This window comes from Rhinolophus hipposideros (genome assembly GCF_964194185.1).
Source record: "Rhinolophus hipposideros genome assembly, chromosome: 14".
Classification (NCBI taxonomy): domain Eukaryota; kingdom Metazoa; phylum Chordata; class Mammalia; order Chiroptera; family Rhinolophidae; genus Rhinolophus; species Rhinolophus hipposideros.
Window position 1 is genome coordinate 62,207,795 of NC_138060.1, and position 26,960 is coordinate 62,234,754.

At 54.6% G+C, this 26,960-nt stretch overlaps 1 protein-coding gene across 5 annotated transcripts in view; it reads right to left on the minus strand.

The window, feature by feature from the left end:
• The window catches only part of CACNA2D2 (calcium voltage-gated channel auxiliary subunit alpha2delta 2), a 133,741-nt gene that overhangs the window by 83,849 nt on the left and 22,932 nt on the right, over positions 1–26,960 (minus strand). For all 5 annotated transcript variants that reach the window (XM_081071612.1, XM_081071616.1, XM_081071614.1 and 2 more), the window contains exon 2: positions 24,040–24,121. In XM_081071612.1, coding sequence (XP_080927738.1) covers positions 24,040–24,121 — 82 coding nt within the window. The remainder of the gene's footprint in view (positions 1–24,039; positions 24,122–26,960) is intronic.

Consider the following 26,960-nt stretch of genomic DNA (forward strand, 5'->3'; position numbering starts at 1 on the left):
CCACGTTCCATGGGACGGCTCAGAGGACACTGTTTACCAACGTGAGAAGGAATGTGTTGGTGAGAAGGGGGCACACATCTGGGACGCAGTGGGGTTGTCCTCTGTAGGCCAGCCTGGGAACACTGCTCATACACCAAGACATATATATCTCATGTACCAGGTGACACAGAAGGACCTCACCTCTGGGCTCTGCAGCAGCTTCAGGCGAAGGTGAAAGTGGCCCTGCAGCTTAGCCACGTGACCCAGCAGCTCCACGGTACTAGAGGTATCTGTTTTGGGAAAAGTTGCTGTATGGTGTTTGTGGCAGGTTTTCATAGAAGAATCACAGTGCTAGAGTCTAGACCATTTTCAGCATTAAACTATGCACCATTCAAAAAGCACCTCCTGGATTGTTACTGGGCTCTGATAGAGATTGCACGTGGTACATGATTAAATGACCGTGCATATTAAATGATCTGGCTCACGAAGTCGTGAGGTCTTGTGAGCCCGAGGGCAACCCATTATAGGAAGGAAGTAATGCACCCTGGATCAAGTACGAGCCTGGTCAGAGGGCACAAGAAAGAGGCATGACCCCATTCATTCATTACTATTGTGTGAGTGCCCCTCTTTCAACTATGACTATGTGGGGCGGGGGGTTGCTCATGACCAGCTGATGGAGGAGGAAAAAGACTGAGCCTGTTCTCAGATGGCTCAACTTGCTCTGATGACGTGAGCTGGAAATAGAAAGCAGCTACATTATAGCCCCACTCAGGGGTGGCCTAGAAATATAGCATTAGGGAGAAATCCTCCCAAAGAACAAAGCTTTGGGCAGCATACCTGGTCATCCACTTTGTATGGAAAGGGAAAGGGCCTGAGGTAAGAATATATTCAGACTCATGGGAAGTGACAAATAGCTTGGCTGGTTGTCAGGATGGAGAAAGTCTGGAAGACCAGGAACAAGGAAGCTTGGTAAAGAGGCATATGGATAGACCTGTGGGGATGGGCACAAAATGTGAAGATTTGTGTGTGTTAATGCCACCAGGAAAGAGGCACCAGATAACTACATACGATGACTCTGCCAACTGCCCTCAGCCAGCCTGTCATCAGTCCCTCCAGGGCTGGTACAACGGGTGCACGAATAGAGTAGCTGTGATGGCAGGACGGAGACTATGGCTGGGCTCAAGACCAAGGTCAGTCAGCTACTGCTGCTGGGGAACGCCCACCCTGCCAGCAACAAAGACCAATCCTGGGTCCTGATGGAGCACTCACTCCTGGAGGAGATCAACCACCCAACTTGGTGGCAAGCTGATTACACGGGACCTCTTCAACCCGAGAAGGGGGCAGCGATTCGTATCTGCTGGAACGGGCACGCATGCTGTGATGATGGCAGGTCAGTGTCCTTTCCTCCATGCAGGCTGCTGGCTATCCAAGCGCTTACCCAGTGTTTGACCCAGTGACCTGGGATCCCATGGCTTCCCTGGATTAAGGAGCCCACTTTCCAGCACAAGAGGTGCTTTTGTGGGCATATGGACATAGGACCCACTGGTCCCATCACTTACCTCACCACCCTGAAGACACCAGCCTAACAGTGTTGGAATGACTTTTTTTCCCTTAACACCTTATTTGAGATATAATTCACATATCGTAAAAGTTACCTTTTTGAGTATAAAATTCCATGGTTGTTCATCTATCCGCAAACTTGTGCAACCATCAACACTAATTTTAGGACATGTTTATCTCTCCCCAAAGAAAACTTGTACCTATTCCCACCTCCCTCAAGTTCCTGGCAATTGCTACTTTCTGTTTCTAAGGATTTATCTGTTCTAGACATTTCATATAAATCGAATCATACAGTATGTGCCCTTTTTATAAATGGCTTCTTTCACTTGTCATAATGTTTTCAAGGTTCGTCCACAATATAGTATGTATCAGAACTTCATTCCTTTTTATTGCTGTATAATATTCCATTATATGGATATGCCGCATTTTTACTCATTCATCAGCTGATGGACATTTGGGCTATTTGTTTTTAAAAAATACTACAAATAATGTTGTTATGAGCATTATTGTACAGGTTTCTGTGTGGACACAGGTTTTCAGTACTCTTGGGTAAACAGACCTTTTCAAGCACAGCAAAGCCACCAGGCTGGAGATGATATCCAGCAAGCACGGAATGCCATCATCTAGGACACAGTACGCAGCCTAAATTGATGACTATTACAAGTGCTAAGACCCTAACAGGCAAGAATACTCAGGTGCAGGGACCAGGAGGTAGAAGCAGGAGTGGTCTCACTCCCCATCACTTCCAGTCTCCCACTTGGGGAATTTTGGCTTCCTATTCCCTCAACACCAGGCTTGGTGAATCTCTAAATCCTGGTTCCCAGAGAGGGAATGTTTTCAAAGGGGACACAGTGGGAGTCCTGTTGGATTTTATTTCGGCTACTGGCTGGCCACTGCAAGTTTCTCAGGCCAAGAGAGCAGCAGGCATGGGAATGTAACCGATTCTCATTATCTGGAGATGCTGGGGCAGGGAAAATACGTTGGATTCTGAGGTGACCCACCGGGAGTCTCTCGGTGCTCCCCTGTCCAGTTTTAATGCAGGACTTAGACGCACATGAGCCACAGCCCGAGGACGGGATGGTGGGTGGGGCTCAGACCCATTGGAGATGAGGCCTGGGTCAAGGTGAGGGGAATCTAGAGTAGGTGGTAGAGGAAGGAGAGAATGCGTCCCAATTATGGCCTCTATGTGGGAGGCCATGGCCCATCTACCATCCTTCTTCTTGCAAGGGATCTAAGCAACTCCAGAAGTGGGCTGTTGTGGACGCTGCTTCAGCCCCCCTCAGGATAAGAACTCATTCCCCAACCGCCCGGTGCTGATGGTCCAGGCTGAGTCTATTTGTCTCTCTTCTGACTGAAGGGAACCCCCTAGTCCCTGGTCACACCCGTCTCCAGCAGCAGCCTGTAACCAGTGACTGGGTGGCGAAGGGTACAAAGGCCAGGACCCCTGGTCTCATTTTAGGACATCTCTCAAAGGCCCTCCCAGCCCCAAAGCTCCCCAGGGGGCCGGCCTAGAGCTCCATTCAACTGCACTGTGGTCAGCTTCTCTCCCTGCCCAGTCCTGCCCCACACACGTCCTGACAAGCACTGTTCCCCAGAGCATCCCCTCCCCCATCCCCACAAGTAAACCTTCTGTGTGCAGATCTTAGAGTCTCAGAGTCTGTTTCCCAGGAACATGACACAGACAGAGGGCCTAGGCCTCTGTGCCCCCCAATCCTGGGCCAGCCTTCAGAAACCCGAGAAAGCCCAGGAGGTCTTGAGGGTTTCAGGCAGGTAGATGTGCAAGGAAAGGCACTACAGGAAGAGGGAACAGTGAGGGCGAAGGCCGGGAGGCAGGCCTAGTGGGGGGGTGAGGAGCCCTGGTCTGGGGTGATGACAGAGAAGGCAGGTGGGATCCAAGTGAAGGTTGTGGTGGACACAGACCAGGCTTCAGTCCTGCGTCTGTTGTGTCCTGCTCCCGCCTCACTGTGTCCCATCTCCCTCATTTCTGGTGCCTGCTCTGAATGGCCAATGAGGCCATCTGATTGGCTCATCAAGGGCAAATAATAGCTTTTGCTGAATTCAGCTATAGCCAATCAGAGGCAATCAAGCACACAAGCCGCCTGATGGGCCACATGGGCAGGCGGCGCATCCACAGGCACCAGAACCAGCCCCTCAGTCAGGTTCCAGAAACCTCCCTCTCCTCCTTGTGTGGGGGCACTGGGGTGGGGGTTGGGGGAACCGAGTCCAGGAGGCCTCGGGAAGAGAAGGAGAAGGGGCCCAGGTGGGCTCCACAGCATTTACTTGGCACCTGCTGTGTACCCAGAGCTCAGGAAGAGGACACACTCAGCCCAGCACACGCTCTGCGGGGCAGGCTCAGCTCACAGGCCCCGGGAGGAGTTCTCTTAGGAGGAGCTTTTCTGAACCTCACAACGGCTCCCCAGCTTCTGTCCCTCAGCTGTCAGGCCTGAGCATCTCTGTGCTGAGTTCTTGCCTCTTCCCTGAGGAGAGCGGAGCCTCCAATCAAACCCCAGGAAGCAATTTTTCAATCTCCAACTGCAAACACTAATACCGCCGAAGCTAATTTTACAGATTTCCACTTCGAGGCCTCGCCTTTGTCCCAGAATCCCTCAGCCTGGGAGATTAGTAGTTTAGAGGTTGGAAAAAAATAAGGTGTTTTAAAATTCAGCATAAAACTCTCTCTTAGACCCAGTGAGCTTAAAAAAAAAAATGTTTATTTTGGAAAAGAGCCTGTTGGAAAGAGAGGAGCCGGGTCCGGTCCCTGCTCCCTTGGGTGGCTGGAGGAGGGTGCTGTTCCAGCCCCCAGCCACCTGCAGCCAGCAGCCCCCGTAACATGCTCAAACCTCAGCCTCGGGAGGGGCAGAGAAGGGGAAGTCAGGTCCCCATCCTGCATTCTGGGAACCCATGGGCCCTCTGCTCGAGACTCTGGGATGTACTATTCCTTGAAGGTAGGATTTCTCTGATCTCAACCTCAAAACCTGCCGAGCTGCAGAGAGAGGCTTTGGCCCCTGGGATGGAGCAGGCCACAGGCCTACTTTATCAGCGAGGTTGATTCCATTCCAAGCAGACTCTCTCGGGGCCTCAGTTTCCGCGTCGAACCAAATGGCCAAAATCCGTGGCTATGTGACCCCCCCCCCCGCCCCCGCCGCTGGGCCATGCAGCCCAGCACATACCCTCTGAACACGCATACCCCAGGCTGTGCACTCAGACCCTCACCCCGGCACACCCCAGCCTAGGATGAGTCTGAGGCAGACTCATTCCACGAGCACTGCTATTTCATCTCTCACAGATGAACAACGTAATCACTGGCTCTCCGGGGGCCACAAGCTCAGAAACATCCTAATGCAAAATAAATGTATTTACAGGGAGACGGCAAAGCTGCCAGGATGAGTCAAAGTAATATGCCTGCGACCAGCACGCGGACTCTTATTTCTCCCCCCTCCACGCTCCAGAGCTGTTCCTGTGGCGTGCAGAGATAAATATTTTAAATAGCGACACTTTGGCGGTGCACGGTTATGCAAGACAAGGAATAATTAGAAAATAAATTACTTTTTTAAAACATAGCATTACAAACATCAGGCGTGTCACATTACTGGTCTCCACATCCAGGGCTACCCAGCTCCAGAGGACAGTGCAGCAAGGCCCTTGGGGAGAAACTGCACACCAGCCTGTCCCCACAGCCCCCAGACAGTGATGTCCCCTCCTGCCTGTTCAGGAGGCTCCCAGAATCGAGTTGAAGACCACACTTGGCAGCTTCCAGAAAATCTCGGTACTGGAAAGGCTTCCTCCGGCGTCTCACCAGCAGTGGCGCAGACTAAAAATAGTTTAATCTCCTTGAAAGCAAAAGGAGCAATCAGCAAAACAGTCAGTCGGGCCCACAGGCTCCCCCCGCCGATCCTCACCACACTCTGCCCCCGTCCATCCAGGCCTGTCTCCTGTGCCAAGTGTCAACTTCTGACCGACCCCTGGGCAGCATCCTGAGACCCCCCCCAGATCCCCTCCCCCATCTGTGGACGGCGTTTCTTGGCCATCGTCCAGCACTCCTCACGTCTGCAGCACAGGACAGAATTACATGCATGGTATGTGTCCTGTAAATCTTGTGACACCTGGGAGGGAGGCAGGACAGGGAGTGTTACCCCTGCTTTACAGACGAGGAAACTGAGGCACAGAGAGGTGTAGTCATTTGCCTGAGGCTACAAATGATGGAGAAGAACTCAGACCCAGGGTTTGTCACTAGCCCTGGCTGTGTGTTGATCAAGGGGGGAAGGGGCGCAGCCTCTGCAGAAAGGAGGCTGGTGGCTTTTAATTAGCACCTAATCTAAATCTCTATGCTTGGCTCCCAAAAAACAAAAGACGCCCAGGGCAAGAGAGGGCAAAGGTGGCAGTTGGGGGATGGCAGAGGCTCACACATTCAGCGTGGTTGGGGTCAGCTCCCAGCAGGGCTGAATGGGTCTGCCACACGGAGATGTCTTGCTTGCTGCAGGTAGAATAAACTTTGGACTTCATTTCACCCACCGGCCTGGGGTGGGTTCTGGACACCTGTGATCTGACCCCAGCTCTGCCACCAGTTTGCTGTGTCCCTGCTGCCACCATCCCTGCCCTCTCTGGGCCTTGACTTCCTTAGAGATGGTCATGATGATGTGAGGGAGCCTGCCCTCCCTCCAGGCCCGCCTCACATACCCCCCCCCTGGGCCTTTGGGCCCCACCTTTCCTCCGCGCCTGCCTGCCCCTCACCAGGAGCATGGACAGTGCCCTGTCCCCTCACCTAGTTTTACAGGAGGAAAGTAAAAAACAGGGAGAAAAAGGTCATGTGCCCAAGGCCACCCTGCAGAGCTCAGAGGAGGCACAGCCAGGACCAGGGCCCAGTTACTGATCCAGTCCCATGCCCTTCACGGTACTCCTTGTGGCCCAAGTACGTCAGTGTCTCCTCTGAGTTCAGAAGGGCCTTCTGTCCCCTTCCCTCATTCTTCAGAGAATGAAACCAAGACATAAAACAATACACTGGGCTCTGGCGGGTGGTCCAGTTTGCCCAATCTCCCGAAATGCCATCTGGGAAGTTGGGACTGAGGCCCCCTTTCCTATCTTTCCTGAGGCTCCTGGCAAAGAATTACTCCATAACCTCACTCTGAGCTTTTAAAAAATGGCCTGTGGGCCCGCTTCCAGAAGGCGGTGCACTGCCCAGACCCATGTGTAGGGTTAGGGAGTGAGATCCATGTCCCCTCGGTCCTGACGCCCTCTGCCTTGGCGCCCTGGCACTGTGGCCCAGCTGCGCCCTGTCTGCTGCTCCAGCCTCTGGCCCCAGGTCCAGCTCTTGCCCCTGCAGCTTCATGCCCCTGCTGTTGCCCCCACACACATGGGGCTGGTTCTACCACGTGCAATAATCACTTCACATCCTTCATTATCTCAACATGGTCCTGAGGGCAGAGGCAACCTGCCCCCTGTAGAGATGAGGAAACTGAGGCCCAGGTGACCTGATGTGTGAGGGGCTTCTTCTGGTCTGACTGCCCTCAAGGCCCTTCCAGGGCCCCACTTCCCCAGCTTCAGGACGAGCTCAATTTCAACAGGTTGAAGTGGGGACTAAGGAAGGCAGCCCAGGCAGATGGGACAATTAGGACAAAGGCATAGCCCTGGGACGCTCAGAGACCCAGGGCTGAGCGGAAGAGAGGATCCTGACTCACCAGAACAGCTATCCCAAAGGGACAAGCCCTCAGCCACCGGCCAGTCTCAGGGTAATGCCCTGCCCTGGTCATGGGAGCCCTGGGTAACCCTACCTGTTGGCACCAAACCACCTGGGTAACCTCACCTGAGTGCAAAGAAGGTGCTGGGTGGAGTCCACCGAGGGAAGAGCCGGCAGGCTGTTAACTAAGGCAGAACTTCATCAGCAAAGTTCTTCCCCACGCTGACGCTGATGTGTAAGCCAGGGCTTCCTACTGCACAGATGGGGGAACCGAGGCTCAGAGCGAGGGGCACCTGATCACAGGGAGAGAGCCAGGCCTCTCAAGTTCCTTGTGAAGCTGACGGAGCCCCCTGCCTTTCTGCCTCCTCCCCAAAACCCCTCCTCTGTCCCCAGAGGCTCCCTGAGGCTAATCCCAAACGAAGTGATGAGGCTGCCACACTCCTGGCATGCAGTAGTTTTCTGGAGCCCTGGGCAGTAGGCAGAGAGGCCCCCGGGCTTGTGTGGAGGGATGTGGAGGGTCAGGGCAGTGACAGGGAAGTCAGAAGGCCCGGTGAGGCATGCCACCTCCCTCAGCCAGAGAACGCCCTAGTCGTCCATTCATTGGCCTGCCCTGCACGGATTTCACTAAACAAAAAGTAGGGGCTCAGCGCTACAGAGACTAAAAGCTGCGGGGTCCAGGGGTTTGAACTTCTACTCCTTCTCAAAACTCCCTGCAACAACAGTAGAGGGCCATTCAAAATGGCAAAACCCCATGGGTCAAAGACAATATGGAGGAGGTACCAGGAACATTACGAAAGCTGGAAGCAGATGGACCGTGGGTGACTGACTCAGCAGGTCCTGCAAGGCTTCACTTTTGCTCATAGTAGGTCAGTGTTGGGGAATCCCAAAGACTAAGTCCTGAAATCCCAAATGGGATACCACGAGAACCTTCTCCGGGGAACCTGGAGCCCAGGAGGGCAACTTGGCCAGATTGCCCACAATGAACCCCACAGTCCACGAATCGCCCCAGTATGCCCAGAGTCCCCACCCCCGTACTCGGTGCCCCATTCTATGGTGGGGTTTTGACTTGAGGCCCAGAGGGTTAGTCCCGCTCGTCGGCTCCTATTACATTATCTTCTGCTTAAATATGAGCGGACCGTGTGAAACCCCAAACACGGGGGAGACATGCACGTAGCAGTCAGAGAGCAACACAAACCAACCAGAACGTGAAGGAACCTGGGCTACACAGGGAGATGGAAGTGTAAAAACTGCTACAAACTGTGTATACTAGGGTTGAAAAAAATAAATAAATATGTTGTACATAATAAGAACTGGATTTCTCACTGTTGGAGAAGGAAGTCACTAAAAAGAAAAGGAGGAAGGCTTGCATGAGCCCCATTGTGCTGGACTGGAGTCAGAGGTTTTCAGTATCTATACAGATACACAGATAAAGATATAATTACAGATACGTGTGTGTATGAGGTCTGGCAATTAAGTTTATGAACTTGTTGCAACGATGTTTCTAACCTGTTTTGATATCAAAAAGATTATTCATTATGAATTTTTACTAAGTGGACAAACAGTTCACCAAGTTTACTATTTGGGAGTGTTGAAAAAGCGGTGCGAAAAAGATAGACGACCTGAACTTTTCGCCAACAATTCACGGCTCTTGCATCACGACAATGCACCAGCTCACACGGCACTGTCTATGAGGGCGTTTTTAGCCAGTAAACAAATAGCTGTATTGGAACACCCTCCCTCCTCACCTGATCTGGCCCCCAATGACTTCTTTCTTTACCCGAAGATAAAGGAAATATGGAAAGGGAGACATTTTGATGACACTCAGGACATCAAGGTAATACGACGACAGCTCTGATGGTCATTCCAGAAAAAGAGTTCCAAAACTGCTTTGAAGGGTGGACTAGGCATGCATGTCAGTGTATAGCTTCCCAAGGGGAGGACTTCCAAGGTGACCATAGTGATATTCAGCAATGAGGTGTGTAGTACTTTGTCTAGGATGAGTTCACGAACTTAACTGTCTGAACTCATACATGAGTTAGGACATGGACATACATTCCCTCGTGCTTATGGTGAGGGGGCCTAGAAGTGGGCACACCCCCGCAGCAGTGAGCACACTCAGCACCCAGATCTTGATTTCTAAATACCATTGGCCCATAAACGGAACCAGAACTCCTTGGAGAAGTGGCTGATTCCAGGGAAAATACTAGATGAACTTGGAGTTTCTTACGGTGACACAAAGTAAGGGGTGCTTACAAGGGGCATGTATTGAAAGGGCATAGGAGCCAGCCTGAAAGAGCTCTCAATGGCCAAAGCTGGAATAATGTGAGCAACAAAATAAAAAAGATAATATTGAATTATAACCCATAGTCCATACTGACATAAATAAACAGGAGAAGGGACAGTCCTCCCTTACAGAAGAATTCCAACTAATAAAAGTAGAAGAAATGAGAGACATGGAAAAGCACCATTAGGACACCACAGTAACAATAGGAGCTGCAGGCAAGCTCTACCTACCAATGATGCTAAATATCAACGGGCAAAAGTTTCAGGAGAAACAGGATATTTGCATAGCCTCAAAGTATCTCCCCCAAGAAATTTGTTCATTAGAAAGAAAAAAATAGCAACTTTGCATTGGGGAATGAGGCAGACAGATACCACTTTAACCAAATGATCAAGGTCAACATCACCAATAATAAGATATTCTGACATCATGTACCCCCGATATCACGCACTGAGAAGGACATGTCATTTCTATGGTGTTCTTCCCAAACATGCACAACCTCAATCTAATCACATAGGAAAACATCAGATAAACCCAAATTGAGGGACAGTAAACGACGAACCAGCACTTAAAAAGAAATATCAAGGTCATGAAAAACAAAGAACTGTCATAGAAACTGTCCCAGACTGGAGGAGACTAAGGAGACATGACAACTAAGTGCAATGTGGGATCCTGGTTGGGATCTTGGTGCAGGAAAAGGACGTTAGTGCAAAAACGGGTGAAATCCAAACGGGGCCTTCACGTTGGTTAATAGTATTGTACCAACGTCAACGCCTTTGTTTTGGTATTTGTACTATGAGTATGCAGATGATAACTTCAGAAGAAACTGAGTGAAGCGCTGGGGAATTTCTGTATGATTCTGGCAACCTTTCTAAGTCTAAAATTATTTCAAAATAAAGTGTGTGGGTTTTTTTAAAGCTATAATGCACTCCTCAGAGAGCTTACGGGACATCACGGCAACAATGAAACAAGAGCAAGATGTTAAAAAGGTCGTTTTTAAAAAGGACATAAAAGAGATCCTGGATATTAAAAATATGATAACAAAATGTAAAAACTTGATAGAAAGGCTAGGAAATAAAATTGAGAAATCTCCTGTTTAAAAGACACAGAGATGGAAAATTGGATAGAAAAGAGAGAGGGAAAAAAGGGTCTGAGGTAAAGTCTGTAGAAATAGAACAGAGAAAAGGGAAGGGAGGAAACAGTCAAATCATTCAAGAAAACTTCCCAGAACTGAAGGTTTGAGTGTCCACTGGGTGGTAAGGAATGAAAATCAACTAAGGTACATCAGTGTGGGATTTCTGAGCACTGGGCACCGGGAGAAAATGCACAGGTTTCTAGAGGTAAAAATCAGGTCACGTACAATGGATCGGGAATCCGAATGACTCTTCACAGTGACTCAGGAAGCTGGAAGGAATGGAGTGCTGCCTTAGAAATGCTGAGGCAAATGGTTTCCACCCTGGACTTCCACACCCACCTGGAATCTCTGCCAAGTGTTGGGGGGAGGGCAGGCTTTCTGAGACATGGAAGCTTCGAAGGTCTGGCTCCCCTGTACCTCTTCTCAGGAAGCCAATTTTAAACGTTCTCTACCAAAATGCAAGAGGAAACCAGAAACTGAGGAAGAGGCCACAGTACCCAGGAAAGAGAAGACTTGGGCCCAGAACACAGGGGAGGGTCACCCCAGCACATGTCTGAGCCGCAGGCTGGGAGGGCGGGCTGTCTTCACAGCAGCAAAGAAGGAGGCTCCAGGCCAGACTTCCCTGGACGGCAAATTTGACAGAACCCCGATGTGTCTGCATGTATGAGAGGGGATCAGATAGGAGGGTGGGGAGTTTGGCGCAGAATTAGGAAAAGTTCACAGAAAACTAAGCAAAGGAACTAACACCAGACAGTTGTTCCCTGCAAGTAGAAAATGTAAAACTTGTACTCAGAAGTGTGTACTACGGGTGACAGTTCTGCTTAGCACCAGCCCCAGTCAGGACGATGTCAACACGGAGTCTTGAGCCAATCGTATCACAGTGTGATGACACCAGGAGGGCAAGGGATGGGACTGCAGGGGGGGCGGGGAGCGCTAAGCCCTCCTCTCCTCCAGCGGACGTCCATGGATATGCCGAAGACTGAACAATCATGAAGTAAACGTAAGTATGTCGTTTAGAGATGTGGACTTCTGAGATGAGAAAGTGACAGCCTCTGGGGAGCTGGAAATGGAAGGGAGGGGGCTTCTGTGCTTGGTAAACTATGACGTTACACTATGTACATATGTGATGCTGATTTTAAAACCCTAACATTAAAAATCCATCTAGAAATGTAAGAAAACAAGTAAGAAAAGGCGAAAAGGGGGTGGGGAGGAAAGAAGAAAGGCGAGAGAAAAATGTCGACAGAAGAGTCGGGCTCAGGGGAATGACAGCTTTGATTCAGCCTCTCGCTTTGAAGCAGGGCCCCCCAAAGGGCAGCAGTTGACTTTATGCTCTACTGGGATCACCATCACCTCTGTCTACTCTTCCGCAAATGAAAACAGGTTGAGGTTTCCACCCTGATCAGCTGAGTACGGAGTTCCCAGACCATGCTCCTTAGACCGAAACCTCAGCTTGGTACTGGTGATGCCTCACTCCCACGCCTATATGTCCCAAATGCTGGGAGTAATCAGCAAGCAAGCTGATGACCACTCATCCTGGGGGCAGTGGGGACAGTGCCGGGGGGGGGGGTGGTGGTGGTGGAAGAAGCTGCAGCCACAGAAGCACTACCTTTGCACCAGTGTCTGTTGAAACCTGTGCCGAGGTCAGGTGGCCCATCTCACCCAGACCCACAGGCAGCCACACCTGGGGAAGGGACTGCCTGAGAAGTGAGGCTGGGTGGGCTGCAAATGTCCTCGAAGAATGAGACCTTGGACCCAGAGCCCTTGGGCGGGCTGGGCTCCCCTGGCGGGTCTTGTGTCCCCCAGCAAGTCTCGTGTCTCCAAAGGGAAGATGGAAAGCCAGGCAAACATCCCAGGAGAGGCCCCTCCATACCCAGGCCTCACCCAGGCTCAGGAACCATCGTGCCCCCACATGCCTCATGGAGATCCCAGGCCCCTAGGGACCCAGAACTTGCTGGTGCGCCAGCGTGTGTTCTGCTCCAAAATTCATCCTTCTATAGCCTGAGTTCACTGGGTGCTCACTGCAGAAGGAACCTCAGGGTCCCCAAGGGGCGGGCTGTGGGTCACCCAGCTCCATGGGTGGACATGACCTTTTCCAGCTCTGCCAAGGGTTTCTAAGGAGGCTCTGTGGGTGAGTAGGCAGCAGAAGGGCATGAGTCCTGCCCTCCGAGCCAGTCTGAGGTGGGAGGCAAAGGCCCAATCTGACAGCCCTGCCCAATGAGGAAGTCCACCCTGCCTCCTGGGAGCCCCCAGTCTGCTGTGGGGGGCAGCCACTACTCTCACAGTGCTGTGGTTTGAGAGACAGTGTGCAAAGCCTGGGGGTCCTAGTCTGAGCTGGGGGCCTGCAACACTCTCTTGGATGCAGAGCAGTGGGTTTCTAAGGCCAGTCTCCTGCCACCCCCCCAGGAGGCTCCAGACCTCCGTTCCCCCTGAGCAGCTCTACCACTTAGCAACAGAGACAATTTACATAATGCATCGAGTGTGAGAGCAATAATGGCTGGGGAAGCAGGGTGCCCGTTAGTGCCTCCTCGGGAGGGAAAATACCTGCTCCCGCACCACCACCTCCCCCTTACAGAATGGGGGCCGGCAGACTGCTGGGAAACAGGTGCCTTAAGTGCATGGCTGCTGCCAAAAGGGGCTCAGAAGGGTTGTGCCAGCCCTGGAAAGGGAGTAACCTTGGGACAGAGACCCACGGGAGGAAATTCCAAAGCACCCGAGTTTTGAACATAAATCCACCCAGCCATGCTCCTGAAGCCCGCACCCCTGCTGGGCTCGGGCCCTGTACCGTTGCCTTCCCGGTGGAGGAGGTGTTCTGATAGGCGGGAAGCTATAGTTGGGAGGCAGGGGAGCCAGGCTGCAGCTGCCCAGAAGGCGGTCACGTTCAAACACAAAGGCAGCAAGGGAAGGGGGAGAATACATAAAAATTACTGGCACGGTAATTGCTTTTTATATAAATGTTCTTTTTAAAAGTTTTCCCCAGTGTGAAAGTCCCTCTTTAAAAAGAATAAATTCACTGCACACCAATTTATTCCGTGCCTGTAGATGGAGCATAATGAAGGCTCCTCTGTCAACACCTGATCAAGAGACAAGTGGCTGCCACTTGACCCAGCTTCAGGGTCTCCCTGCACGAGGATGCAAGGAGTGGCAGGGCCCAGGGACCTGTGAGGGGCGCAGGAGGGGACAGCAGGCCTACCTGTGAGACTCTGGGCTTCAGGGCAAGCCCCACTAACGCCATTGGAGCCCCAGGAGCTGTGCTCACAGAGGAAACAGAACAGGGAGCACGGGGGCTGTCACTTTCTGGGGACAGGAGATGAGCGGCGTCCAGCAGGCTTCTGGGGTATCAGGCCCCGGGCCTGCCTGCAGGGAGCTGTGGAGGAAGCTGGTGGATGGCAAGGCCCCTGGGGGTTGTAGGTGCCAGTGACTTGCCCTGTGCTGGAAGAAGCAGCCCACAAACTCCAGCTCTGATCTAAGTCTACAGGCACCCAAAGTGTTCCCAGCCCAGGTGAGGAAGGGCTGCTCCCCCTCACCAGGAGGCCCGTGACCTGGAAAGGGGGCTCCTGCCTGATGCTGCTTACCAGTCAAAGCTCTGTCATCTGTGAAATGGGGACAATGTCCCGGTGGCCCCTGTGAGCACTGGACTGGGGACAGCGAGGATGGACCGCACAAGACCTGTGCTCTCCACAGGGGGGTCGCTTGGTCCAGCGCCCACTGCGGGGCACAGACACCGGCTGTGAGAACAGGATCCACAACCTGCTAGGGCCTTGTCCCCCTGCAGGGCCAGTGAGCACAGATCAGGCAAAGCGACTAGAGGGCACGTTTACCACGCACGGGGACACGGTGTGTGTGTATTTGTGTGTGCGAATGAGAGCTCCACCCACAACTACGATTTCTCAGCCTCACTAATTAATCAGGTAAGTAGTTCTCGCCTGCTCTGGTGACAGAGCTCTCAGCAGTGCCACCCTGGCCCGCAAGCGTGCCTGCTCACACCTGCGCACGGAGCACGGAGAACTGTGTACTCAGCTACACACGCGCGCATGGACATGCTTGCCTGGTCACAGCCCCCAAAGCACACATGCCTGAGGTCACACGCTTGCACACACATGCAGACCTGGTCACACCCCCACAGGCCGCCTTCATGCAGGCTCCATCACCCCCTGGTACAGACCCACAAAAGCTCACCTGTTCATGCCCCCATTTGCACGCACACACACACAGGTTCACGTGTTCCCTTTCACATGCACACACATGCCCACAGTCCCACGTGCAGCGTCACACTTCTGTCCTCTCTTCCACACGTGGTTGGCTGCACTCCACCCCACACAGCCTCTGCAGGTCAGTACTGTGTCCCAGGGAGTCACAGGATGCAGGACCAGCAGGTGCCAGCTGCCTTCTGGGCCTGACTGCCCGTGATCAGGTGGGCTCTCGGGAGCCCCAGAGTGACCCTGCCCTTCTGGTCATGGTGTCCCTACCCTGTAGGATGGGGAGACTGCACTGGGCCCACCAAAGGCTCCTGGCCGCTCCTGCCTTCTATGTGGACTCGAAGGGTACAAAGGCAGGAGAGGGTGGGGAGCGCGGACACCGCTGGCCTCAGCACTGACCTGGAGGGCCTCCTGGGGGAGGAAGTTGTAAGCTGGCTTTCAAACCAGGTAGAGGCCTGGAGGAGATGGGGGTCAGTGAGGAGAGTGGCAAGGGCATGAGGAAGAAGCTCAGAAGTCTAGTGGGGTGGGGAGGGCGCATGGATAGCTGGGAGGCCCAAAGGCTCGCTGCTTGCCGTGCCCAGGCCACACACTTTGGCCAGGCCATCGAGTCACCCGAGGAACGGCCCAGCCTCTCTTGCCCCAGCCTGACCTCTGGGTGCCAGCACACCGTATAGCCGGCTCTTTGCCTGAGCCCTTCTCCATGGTCCCCATCCCCTCTATTCCCTCACAAAGAGCAGTCATTCACCCTCTATGTGGGGCCAAGCCTGGCAGACCCCATGCAAGCTGACCTCTGACACCAGGCTCTCTGACACCAAAGCTCTACTGTGATGCACTGGGTCTGCTTCCCCATGTGGGGCTGGATGGCTCCCACAGTCAGAGCCCTGCTCTCTCCCCTCGGTCCTCAGATGCTTGGCCTTCCAATGAACAGTGACTAGCTGAGCACCTACTCCACGCCAGGCTGGTGGCACATAATGCACCTTGCACACTGCCAGCACACGTGGCCTGCACACCCTCTCAGGTGGGGGCCCAACACCCAACCTGCATCCTGCGGCCAAGGCAGACACATGGTTCCCTGGTTCAGGAGAACCAAGGACAGGCAAGGAGGGGGTCTGAAGAGTCTACCTAGGATGTACTCCCTGCCTCAGTTTCCCCTATACAAGGAGCCGGCCAGCCCTGTGCAGAGGCACCAGGTCCCAGGCTGAGAGAGAGGTATGGGAAAGTGGGAGGTCTGGGGCTCGATAAACCTCCCCTAAACACTAGATCTCTGCACACGAGAAGAGGGAGCCACACTCAGAGAGGGTGGAGGGAGCCAGGCTGAGCCCCCGTCTCCTGCCTGGTCGTGGTAAATGCTGCTCATGCTGCCCCTGGGGCCGGCTGCGGTTTGTTGTCAGAACCAATTACTTCTCTGCCTCTGCCAAATGCTAGGGGCTCCACGAATCTCAGGCAAGTGTCCCCATGGCTGCCACCGCTGCAGCGATGGATGGGGTGGAAGAGGAGGGAGGAATGCAGATCGGGTCAGCCATCCTGGGGGCCCAGCACGGAAACCCAATGGGTCTTCCCCCCCCCACCTCCTACCCTTGATCATCCAGACCAGCGCTTGGCTCTGGATGTGCAGACCCGTCACTCTCCAGAGGTGGATGCAGGGGTTGGGGGGGGTCGGGGGGAGACCCATCGGTAAGTGCTGGGTCCCCATCGGAGTGGACCCTCAGCTGTCCTGATGCAAGGCCAGCCTCTCTGGGGGTCCCAGAGGAGCAGTCAGGTGTCATCAGAACACCCTACACATGTACATGTGTTCATGCACGTGTGTGGGGGGCTCTTGCCTTAGGAAAGTCTGACAAACATCCAGATTCCCGTGATGGAAGGGGTGAGGGCCCCCACTTCAGGGAAGGGGCCTGCAGTAAGGCCCTGGGCTCTCAATCAAAACTTCCAGAGAGAGTGGCGCTGTCTGTCTGCAGGCAAGGTTCTAATCATGCTTCCGAGACTCTCTCTTAAACTGAGGGACCCCAGTCAGAGATCCCTGGGGCCGCCCCCCTCAGGAGCTCCTGATGCTTAGCCCTGGATTCCGTCACTTCATTTTCCGACCCACACAATTAACCTCCAATTCCCAGTGCTAACACCTGGGGCCCACCCAGAGGTTGGTAGCTTCCTACTACCCATACTCCAGTGCCAGCCAAGCCCCAGGCCCTCCTGAGCGCACGGGCCCTGGGAGACAAGCTGCCAACCAGTTGACTGATTTGAGAAACAGACTCACAGGCCTCTTCTGGGGTATAGGGACCCTTTTTTTCACCTGCATCCACCTCTTCCCCAGGGGTGCTTCTGTAGCTGGCTCCCTGGGTTCCTGGCCCAAGAAGCCACCCACCCTTCAATGGCCCATAGACCCTGTTTATTTAAGCCCTGGTAGCCTTTGTGCTTCTCCTAGTAAGGTCCCCCCAAACTGTCATAGTCCACTGGTGCTACAGACTGAATGTTTGTTGTGTTCCCCTATATTCATGCATAGAAACCTAATCCCCAACGTGATGGTATTTGGCGGTGGTCTCTTTGGGAGGTGATGAGATCAGAAGGGCACGGCCCTCATGAATGGGATCAGTGCCCTAATAAAGGACACTCCAGAGAGATCGTTGCCCTTCCATCATGTGAGGACAAAGAGAAGACGGCTGTCTATGAGCTAGGAAGTGGGCCTTTACCAAACACCACACCTGTTATGCCTGGACCTCCCAGACTCCAGAACCAAAAGAAATACATCTCTGTTGTTTATAAGCCACACATCTCTGGTGTCCTGTTCCACTTAGAACTAAGGCAGCAGGGAAGAGCTCCTGGGCTGAGACAAGAACAGGCAATTGATAGTGGGGGGACGCACAAAGGCACCCCCACACCTGCAGGGCTCTGTCTGCAGCCTTTCCGTGCCCCCACTCTCTTGAGATCCTCACATCTCCCACGAGCACAGGGGTGCTCAGATCCCCACTTCACAGGCAGGGGAACTAAAGCTCAGAGAGGCAGGACAACATGTCCCAGGCCCCCCAGTGTGGGAATACCCAGCCCTGCCATTCCTGCCCACATCACTCTTTCAACCACCACCCACCGTTCAGTTGCTGCCCATGGTACAGGCTCCAGGTTCAGATTCCAGTTCTGCCACTTACCAGCTGTGGGACCTTAGGCAGGTCCCTCCTTCGGAAGGCATAGCTCTTGTCTCCTGCTCTGAGTTGTTTGTTTCCTATCCTGTGGGAGCTGACCTTGATTGTGGCCCCACCGTGACCTCTTGGCACAAGGTGGAAGCTGGTGGCCCTTGTCCTGGTGCTCCCACCTAGAGGTGCCCCTGTCACCTACCACCACCTCCACAGAAACCTGGGCATCACCTCCTGGCCAAGCCTATCCCAGGACCCCAGGGGCCTCCTCCGCCAGACCCCAGGAGCATGGATGTAGCCACCCCCTCATGCCCCTCTGGGGACCTTCCTGTCACTGCATCACCCACCTGCTATGAGGCTGTTCTCACCTACGACCCTCACATTCTGGGGCGCAGGAAGAAGAGCCTGGGAGGGGACAGGGGCCTTGAAGAGCCCTGGTACTGGCCCAACCCGTCGGGGTGGGGAGGCTCCAGGCGGCTGGTGCCCATGGAAGGCAGGCCCACAGGAGGCAGGGCCCCAAGGCCAGGTGTCTTAGGGCAGCCCTCCCCCAACCCTGACCTCCTTGCACCCCCTCTCTGGGAGGGTGTGTGCAGGAGACCCAAGCTAGTCAGCTGGCCCTCAGGCAGGAGCTCCTGCCACAGATGAAACAGCTTTTGAAAAGCTTCTCAAAAATGGAATTTTCTCCTGCAGGCGATGAGGGAGCGTGTGTGGGGAGGCGGCAAACAGGAGGGTGACAACCATCCTGTATCTCCACACAGTGCTCAGGAGAGAGTGTTCCCAGACCTTGCAGTGTGTGTGTGTGTGTGTGTGTGTGTGTGTGTGTGTGTGTGTGTGCCGGAGGGGGGGCGTCGCCAGAAGAGCCCACCCCAGGGCAGGGCCTGGGATAGAAAGAGGTGGGGAGCAGGCTGGGCTGGGGGGGACAGAAAGGGGGTCCTGGCAGGCCTTCGGCCAGGCTCCCATGTATCTGCCTGTGTGTATCCAATTATGCACAAGTGGCGGCCTCACCACGTTTCAGACGCCCTCTCAGGAGCCCCCCCTCAGCCCCATGCATCCCCGCTGGGTGCTGAGCAAGAGGACCATATGGAGGGAATAATAAGACAATTAACTTTCCATTAAAGAATAATATATGTGGGTTTTTAAGAAGGCGAATGGCAGCAATCCCTACCCAGCAGCATATTTCACACCCGCACTCCGTGCCCCCCCACTCCCCACCCCCACACATCCCACATCCCCATGAGGAGGACACTGCTGGGCCTCACCGGGAGGTGGCTGAGGAGGGGTAGGGGCTGCACAAGGAGCAAGCACAGAACCCCTAGGATGGTGGTTCTGAGGCTTCCGAGAGCCTTGGGGAGGGGCTGTGATGGGTGTGAGGGGGCTCCCTCAGCACGCCTCCTCACCTGCCCCTGAGCACATCAGCTGGGATAGCCATGCTGGGCCTGTGTGAGGGGTTCTGCTTGGCCAAGGAGCTGCAGGCCTGTCTCTTGGGGTGCATGTGAACCACAGTGCTCTGATAGAAGGACCAACTGTGGGGTCTGGGGGTCACACCACTTGAGCTTCCTTTTCCTGGCCCCCCAAGGGCTTCTTCTGCCCCTGGCATCTCCCACACCCCTGCTTCCTTCCTCCTCTTCTGCCGCAGCCCAGCTAGGGTTCAGAGCTTCTCTGGCACTCTTCAACCCTGCTAACCCCACCTGAGATGCCGAGATGCCCGGAGATGACCCTCCCCAAAAGGGAGCCAACCACAGCTTCAGCCAGCACCCCCGGAGCCAGTGTGTGAGTGCGCATGTGTTTCAGGAGTTGGTGGTACCAGTAGGGGTGGAGGGGTGGGGGGACAGGGAGAGGCTGATCTCAAAGGTATCTACACAGAAGCCCTGTCCCAGCTTCCCTGAGACCCTCAGGAAAGGGGCCCTCGATGTGGCCAGACTTTGGTCCTTGCTGGGAGCCAGCTCCAGATGTGGCGCTCCACAAATATTAATTACACATGCCCAGGGAGCACTGAGCAGGCAGGGAGCGGGGACGGCCAGGCGCTGACGATAAAGGCTGGGCCTGCGGAGCAGCTTCACCCCAGGCTCAGAAGGACCGTTCTTGGCCACCCAAAGGAGGGGATACATGGACGCCTCCAGTCTGAATCACCAGGACTGTCCAGAGAAGCACAGGCAGGCCCCAGGCTTACACCTCTGCCTTGATATTTCTCTACAGCCGCACCACTACTCAGGACTGGCCTGTCGGGGCTCCAGGATGCTATGGCTGATGGCGACCGTTGGCCAGGACCTTGGTTTCCCCATGTCTATGACAGGACCATGGGAGTAACCAGAAGCCGGGCTAGGGCCCTCCTGGTGGCCAGGGATGTGGGCCAGACTCTAAACCATTTCTGCCTTGACCAGCATGTTGATGTGGACTGAGAAAGACCCTTGTAGGTCCAGACTTGGCTTAGGTCCCAGAGATGGCCTATGGTCCCCACATATGGCCATCCCATGTCTCTGTGCCCAGCCCAGCTCTGGCCAGGCTGCTTTCTCTCATCTCCGACTCCCACCCCCGACAGAATCTTGTCTACTTCCTTCCGTAGAGACCCTCCAAGGAAGGTGTCTCCCCCAGGCCTAGAACCCATCTCAGGGCTGGTGTACCTGACGAGCACTGCTTCTTCCCCACGTCTAACTATAATCTCTCCTGCTTTGTTTTCCCACAGGTCTACAGAGTTGTTTCCCTTCTACCCTGAACACCCAGTCAGAACGTGGTAGGTCCCTGGCTGTACCCATCAGAGTGACCTGGGCTTCAGAGTGGGGAGACAGCCGCCTCCACATCCTCCCATGTGCACCCCCAGGCACCTGATGAATTATTCATCCTGATCAGGCTCATTATGTAAATGAGCTCAGATACCAAGCATATGCTCTCTGCTTTCCCCCCCCAGGATGGGGACAATATGGTGCTAATGGGGGAGGGTAGAGAAGGGCTTAGGAGACCTCCCTCAGCGTCCAGGGGCTCTGGACAGGGCAGACTACAGCAGGGTCCTCACGTTTGCGACCTGTTCATGGCAGGAGTAGGCCAGGGCTGGATGGGAGGGCAGGTTGGGTTACCCAAGGGAACACGGCTCAGGAGTGCCTGGCTAAGCATGGGGGTGGGAATGGCACCTGAGCACCACAGTGGGGGCGCCTGCTCTATGCTGGTCCTGGGCTTAGATGAGGAAACGTGATGGGGTCTTCAACATGGCCCATAGACACAGGTATGTCATGGGTTCCAACCTATAAATGGGCCACAGTCTGCACTCAGCCACGCCCCATGGGGTTGTGGTGAGGTCGGGAGGAAGAAAGTGCCAAGGCAAGGAAAATGCTCCCAAATGCCACTGTCTGCAGTTTCTGAACTCTTACAGCTGCCAGCTCTGAGGCTCCCAGCTTCTGGGGGTGGGGCAGCCTCTAGGACTGGGACAGGCGGAGAGGGCAGCCACGTAGGGAAAGAAGGCAGATGGCAGGATCACCCCAGTGCAAGGTGGTGGGGCAGCTCAGAATCAGCTCAGGGAGGCCTGCGGAGGGGCGGCCCCAATGGGAGGGCTGGTGCCAGGGTCGGGGAGCACCTGCAGCTACTCAGGGCACTGCTGCAAGCATCCTCCTGACCCGTCCGAGCCGGCCATGGGCTGGGCACACAGCCCTCTCATATGCATTTGAAGGAGAGCCATGGTGGCTCAGACAGGATGGGGGGTGGGTTGTGGGGGGGTGGGGAGCAAACAGGTTGGTTTCCTCCTGGCTCCCCCAGGGTTGTCCTTTTCCTCTAGAACTCTCTACCTGCTCCCCTGGCACCCACCTCACCAGAGTGCCTTGTGCCTGAGAAGGAGCCCCAGAGCTGTCAGTGGGAAGTAAGAGGCTGAGGAAGCAGGTGAGAAAAAACTGGAGCAGGACAGAGGGCCGCTGGAGAGCTGGCAGCCGGCGGCAGGCAGAGGGATGCCAGGAGGAGCTGGGAATGCCAGGTCAGCACTTCTCTGCCTGCCTGCCAGGCTGGCCACTGCCACACCAAGCATGGCCCCACTCCAGCCCAGCTCCCCACTTCCCCAGCTTATCTTGCCCACCCTTCTGAGATGGGGAGGCATAGCCAGAGAAGCCCCCTGGAACAGGAGTCAGGAGCTCCAGGTCCCAGCCCTAGCTCTGCCACAGCCAGCTTCCTGACTTTGGTGACCGCTGGGCATGTGGGGGTGGAGAAAGAAGTGCTCATTGATGAAAGTGTCTGGAATCTCTCAACTGCCATCAGAAAGGAAGGGAACAACACATCCTAGGAGTGAAAATGATCACTGAGGGAAATACAAATTTGACTTCTAGAAAAGGGGGTATATCTGTGTCAGTCTGTCCACTGCCATTCTCACCACCTCCTCCTCCAGCCAGACCTCCCAGCCACGCCATGGACCAAGAATGAGGATCAGAGAGGGTCCAGGACTTGCCCACGGGCACACAGTGGGTATGTCGGGCAGGGATTCCATCAGTGGGCCTCACCATCCAGGAAGCTCAGTGATTCACTCAGAGCCGAATCTCAGGCATAAAATGTGTACACTATTTCCTCATTGGCAAACTTTCCGGGTCTGAGCTGCCCGTGACTATAAACGAACAATGTCCTTGAGGTGTGGATTCAAAGCATGGAAGATTCTTGACTGGAGGTGCATGGTTAACTCCTCACGTGGGGTACATCTTATGCCCCGATATGAAACTTGGAAAGGCACATGATACACATCCCGGGGAACTCTCCTTTCTTCAGTAACCTACATGGCTGCACTTGACAGTGCCCACTTAGGACCTAGTTAGTGTTGGGTGCTATTCCTGAGCATAAATTGACTTCTGTTTTGGAACAGCTTGTCCTACAGCGCTTTCTCTGGAAAGCTCTGCCGGCCTCCGAGCTCGGCTGAGTCACTGAGAGTTCACAGGAAGAGAGTGGGATGGGGTTACTGCAATTCAAGCCCAACAACCAACCAGGGAAGGGAGGTTCAGAGAGGCTGGGCCACGAGGGGGAGGACACCCAGCAAGTGGGTGGCTTTGACCTTCAGACCTGGGTTCCCTCTTCCTGATAGGTCACCACCTCAGTAAATACCCCTGATCAGCCCATCTTGCGCCAGAGGTCCTACATCCACAGCCCACTTATTGCCACCACCATTTCCTGGGCCCCCGCTGTAAGCTAAGCGTGGGGAACGGACCAACGACCACACCCCATGGTAGCTGCCCCACAGAATTTATATCTACTGATCCTAGCCCTGACCGAGAAGGATGACGGGAACACAGTGGAGTATCTCATCACTGGGCCCTGGGCCTGGACTCCCTAACAGTAACTTCATGTGCTCTGCTATTCCCAGGACAACCATTGGCAGGAAATGCCCGTCAATCCCCTGGTCATACTTCCTGGTGCCAGGCCCCAGGAACGAGCTCCTGGAAGTTCTGGAAGTCCGAGCCGACTTGGGACTGCTACCCCAGCCCCTCCCAGAGATCAGCTCTCAAGGCTCTGCGCTTTCACATAAAGAGCGACGGCTCAGGAGCCTGACAGCGACACATTTTGCAGCCTTCTGGGGGGTGACGGATGGCTTACTCTTCACATCACTATTTCAAACATTAACATAATCTCCCAGGATGAATGTGGTTGCTCCTGTCTAATCAATCACCTCTCCCGCTCCTTGATCCCTCATCTTGCCAAGCACCGGCTTTCAACTCATCTTGTCTCGTGGGACAGTGCCTTGAGTGGGCACCTCTGCTCCCCGGGGCTGTGTGGCCTGATCACCACTCCCTGCGTGTACAGACCCTCTGGCTTGTGTGTATAGCTGCATCGGCTGGACCCTGCCCCCGACACGGCCTGAAACACAGACCTCATCCACCTGAAAACCTGCGAAGCCCGACCCCACACTGGACTGGGTGCCACTTCTCTAGTCATCTCGGGAAGAAGAGGCCAAGACCCGAAGGAGACTGTTTTCCTAGTTACGGCACCTCATGCCCCAATGGGGCCAGCTGTGTCCCACCACGCCAGTTCCTCAACAACGCCCGCCAAACCTTCCTCACGTCTTATTTCTGAAGCCTGTCCCCCATTCCCACTTGGGAGAGGGTCCCTGAAGCGAAAGCCAGGCGCAGCAGGCTTACCTCCTGGAGCTGCTGGACGCCCCCAAAGATCCGCATCACACCGTCAATCTCCTGCTCGAGGCGCCGGGCCCAGTGCTGCATCCTGTGTGAGAGGAGAGAGATGTCAGGAGGCCCGCCTGGTGCAGAAACAGCCGAGCCCGGCAGCCGCCCCTGCAGAACCAGAGTGCGCCCGTGAGTCCTTTGAAATCTAGACCCCGAGGCCGAGGCTCCTTTCGTGTACTGTTGGCCAGCTGGGGAGGACAGCGGCCTGCAGCTTAACTGCACTGAGGGAGTCGAGCAGCTCCAAGAAGCCTGCAGGGAGACGAGTTTTCACCGTGAAGAGCCAGCCCTTGATGCTACTGCTCTGAGCGTGCGGATTCTGGCCTCTGGGGAAGAGGACGACGGGAGGGAGCCAGGGGTGCCTGCCGGGTCTCAGAGCCTCCCGTGCCCCCGGCTGGGTGGGGTCTGGGGAAGGCGAGGGAACATGAGTTGCTGTTGCCACCACAAAGTCTTTGCACAACCCAGCACAGGGTCCTGCCCGTCTGGGTCTCTTCTGAGCAGCGGACCTGGAGAGCTTCCGGCTCAGATGGCCCTCGCCTTTCCAGCACTCCAGTAAACAAATGTTTATCTGGGCTCATTGCTGGATGCCCCCCATGAACCATCTAACCACAGGTACGGTTCAAAGCATCCTACCCTTTTCTGGGGACCCAGCAAGCCACCATGTGTTCTTCACCTGAGCCACCAGCCTGAGCAGGTTTCCTTCGCACCAGTGCTACCTCGTAGGGTAAACAGGCGGGTCAGGGGTGCTGCACAGGCTTCGGAGTGGGCAGGATGGACAGGTGGGCACGTGGCCCTGTATTCTCAGCCTGCACCTATGAACAGGGATTGCACCTGGGGAGAGGCCTGGCCCGAGTTCTAACCTGTGACGCCCCCATTTCAAGCAGTGCCAATCAGGTGAGCAAAGGGGCTGGCCAGAGAGACACTGTCCGTGCTGCCAAGGCGCTTCCGCTGTGACCAGAACCCCCTGTCCTAATGTATCTGAAAAAGGCATCTCAACTTCCCTATCCCACAGACACACCAGGAGGCCTTTCCAGGGGGGACTCACAGGACAATTACCACAACGATTTAAATACTCCCCGGGTCAAACATAGCCCGTAGGACGAGGTAGGGTGGGGTGGTGCCAGCCCCCCAGCCTCTGGAGCGCTCCCTGGGAGCCATAGGGTCCGGGAGATTGTGTCTGGCCCTACTGCCCTGGGCCTGCTACCTCCTTGCATTCCCTCGCGCCACGTGGGGCCAGGCCTCTTCTGGTTCCGTGGGTTAGAAGAGCTTGCCCTGCCCCACATCCCTCCTCAGGCCTGTGGCTGGGGGGATGGGCCCGTGCCATTGTGTGTGCCCGGGTCTGTTGGCATGGGAACTCAGAGCAGGAGGCAGGCAGATCACTAATTGCAATTTGCCAAGCTGAATGTCAGGACCACGATGGAAAAAAAAATCAACATCAAAAGAAAGAGGTATTGGCTTCGGCTTGTTGCTGGTTGAGCCACAGCCTGATGTCCACCCCCACTCCCCACTGCAGGGGAAAGCTAACCCTGAGCCCGGACGGAGGCCAGGAACGAAAGGCAATCAGGCCTCGGCCACCAGCCGGGGAGGGTAAAGCCCACAGAGAATGCAGAGCCTGCTTCGCTCCAGCTCCTGTCCGCCACGTGCCGATCGCTTGGCCCTGACTGTGGGTGGATAGTGTGGCAGGTGGCTGTTCTGTGTTCCTAAGACGGAGTCTGAGGCGTTAATGCTAACTAAGATGGGCCGCTCACAGTCCTGTGTCTAGCTAGGCAGGTGGCACATGAACGGGTGAGGCCAAGGAGCTGATCTCCAAGGGGAACCATTAGCTCTGCCCTGGCCCCGTCTCTGACCTCAGCTATTCACTGGCTTAGGGGACAGAATGCCAATCATAATCCTTCCCCGGACTAATATGTACAAGGGCACCGTCATGTACAAGGTGTGGTGCCAGCATGTCACCAGCTCTTTTGCTTCAATCCTCACAAAGAAGCAAACCATCATCCTGAAGTCACAGATGAGGAAAAACAGGCACAGAGGCTTTAAGTGACCTGTCCAAGGTCACGCACCCAGGCAGTAGTGAGCACAGAACTGGATTCCAGGCCGTGCTGGAGTCAGCAAGAGCCGAGAGTGGGCACCTCTTCCCAACTCCGCACGCAGTGTCATCACCTTGGGAGCTTGAAACCGGCCATGGTGGGAATATTTATAAATCGGCAAAGGCTGCCAATCAGTTTTCCCCCCTGGAGAGCGACTGTACACATTTACCAGCACAGCACTGATGCAGGCCCAGGCGGTTGCCTCTTTTCTAGTGTATCTATAGGTCTTCGGTTCTAGGATTTCACAGGTAAGTAAAAGAAAATTAATTGGATGAACAGGCATGGATGCCAAGTTTTTATTTTGTTCAGAAAACACATTATTATTATTATTATTATAATCACCATCATTTCATCAAAAAAGGCTATTTCGATACTAAAAAAGTTTTTAGAAGAGCCAAATCAGGAAAAGTCCAATTCTTCCCCCAAACACACATTCCCTCTCCCTCTCTCCCTTTCTTTCTCCCTGCCCCCCCCCCCACATGTATGCACACATGCACACAAGTCTCCCCACTCCTATCCGCAGGCTGAGCAGCTCGACTCGGCTATGGGCTGCAGGGACTGGCATACCCGTGACACATCAGGACACACACTCTCCTGGGGTCTAGGGGTGGCTCTAGCCCCTTTGGTCCAGCACACTGGGCCTGATGGGTAGACCCCTGGCTCCAGCTGCGCTGTGCATCATCACAATGCAGAGCAAACAAGTTACTCTGATTATTCACCTACAGCAAACCCAATTAGGAAGGCAAAACGTAGGCCCAGTAATTTAAAAGAACATGACAGGTCATTCACTTCATC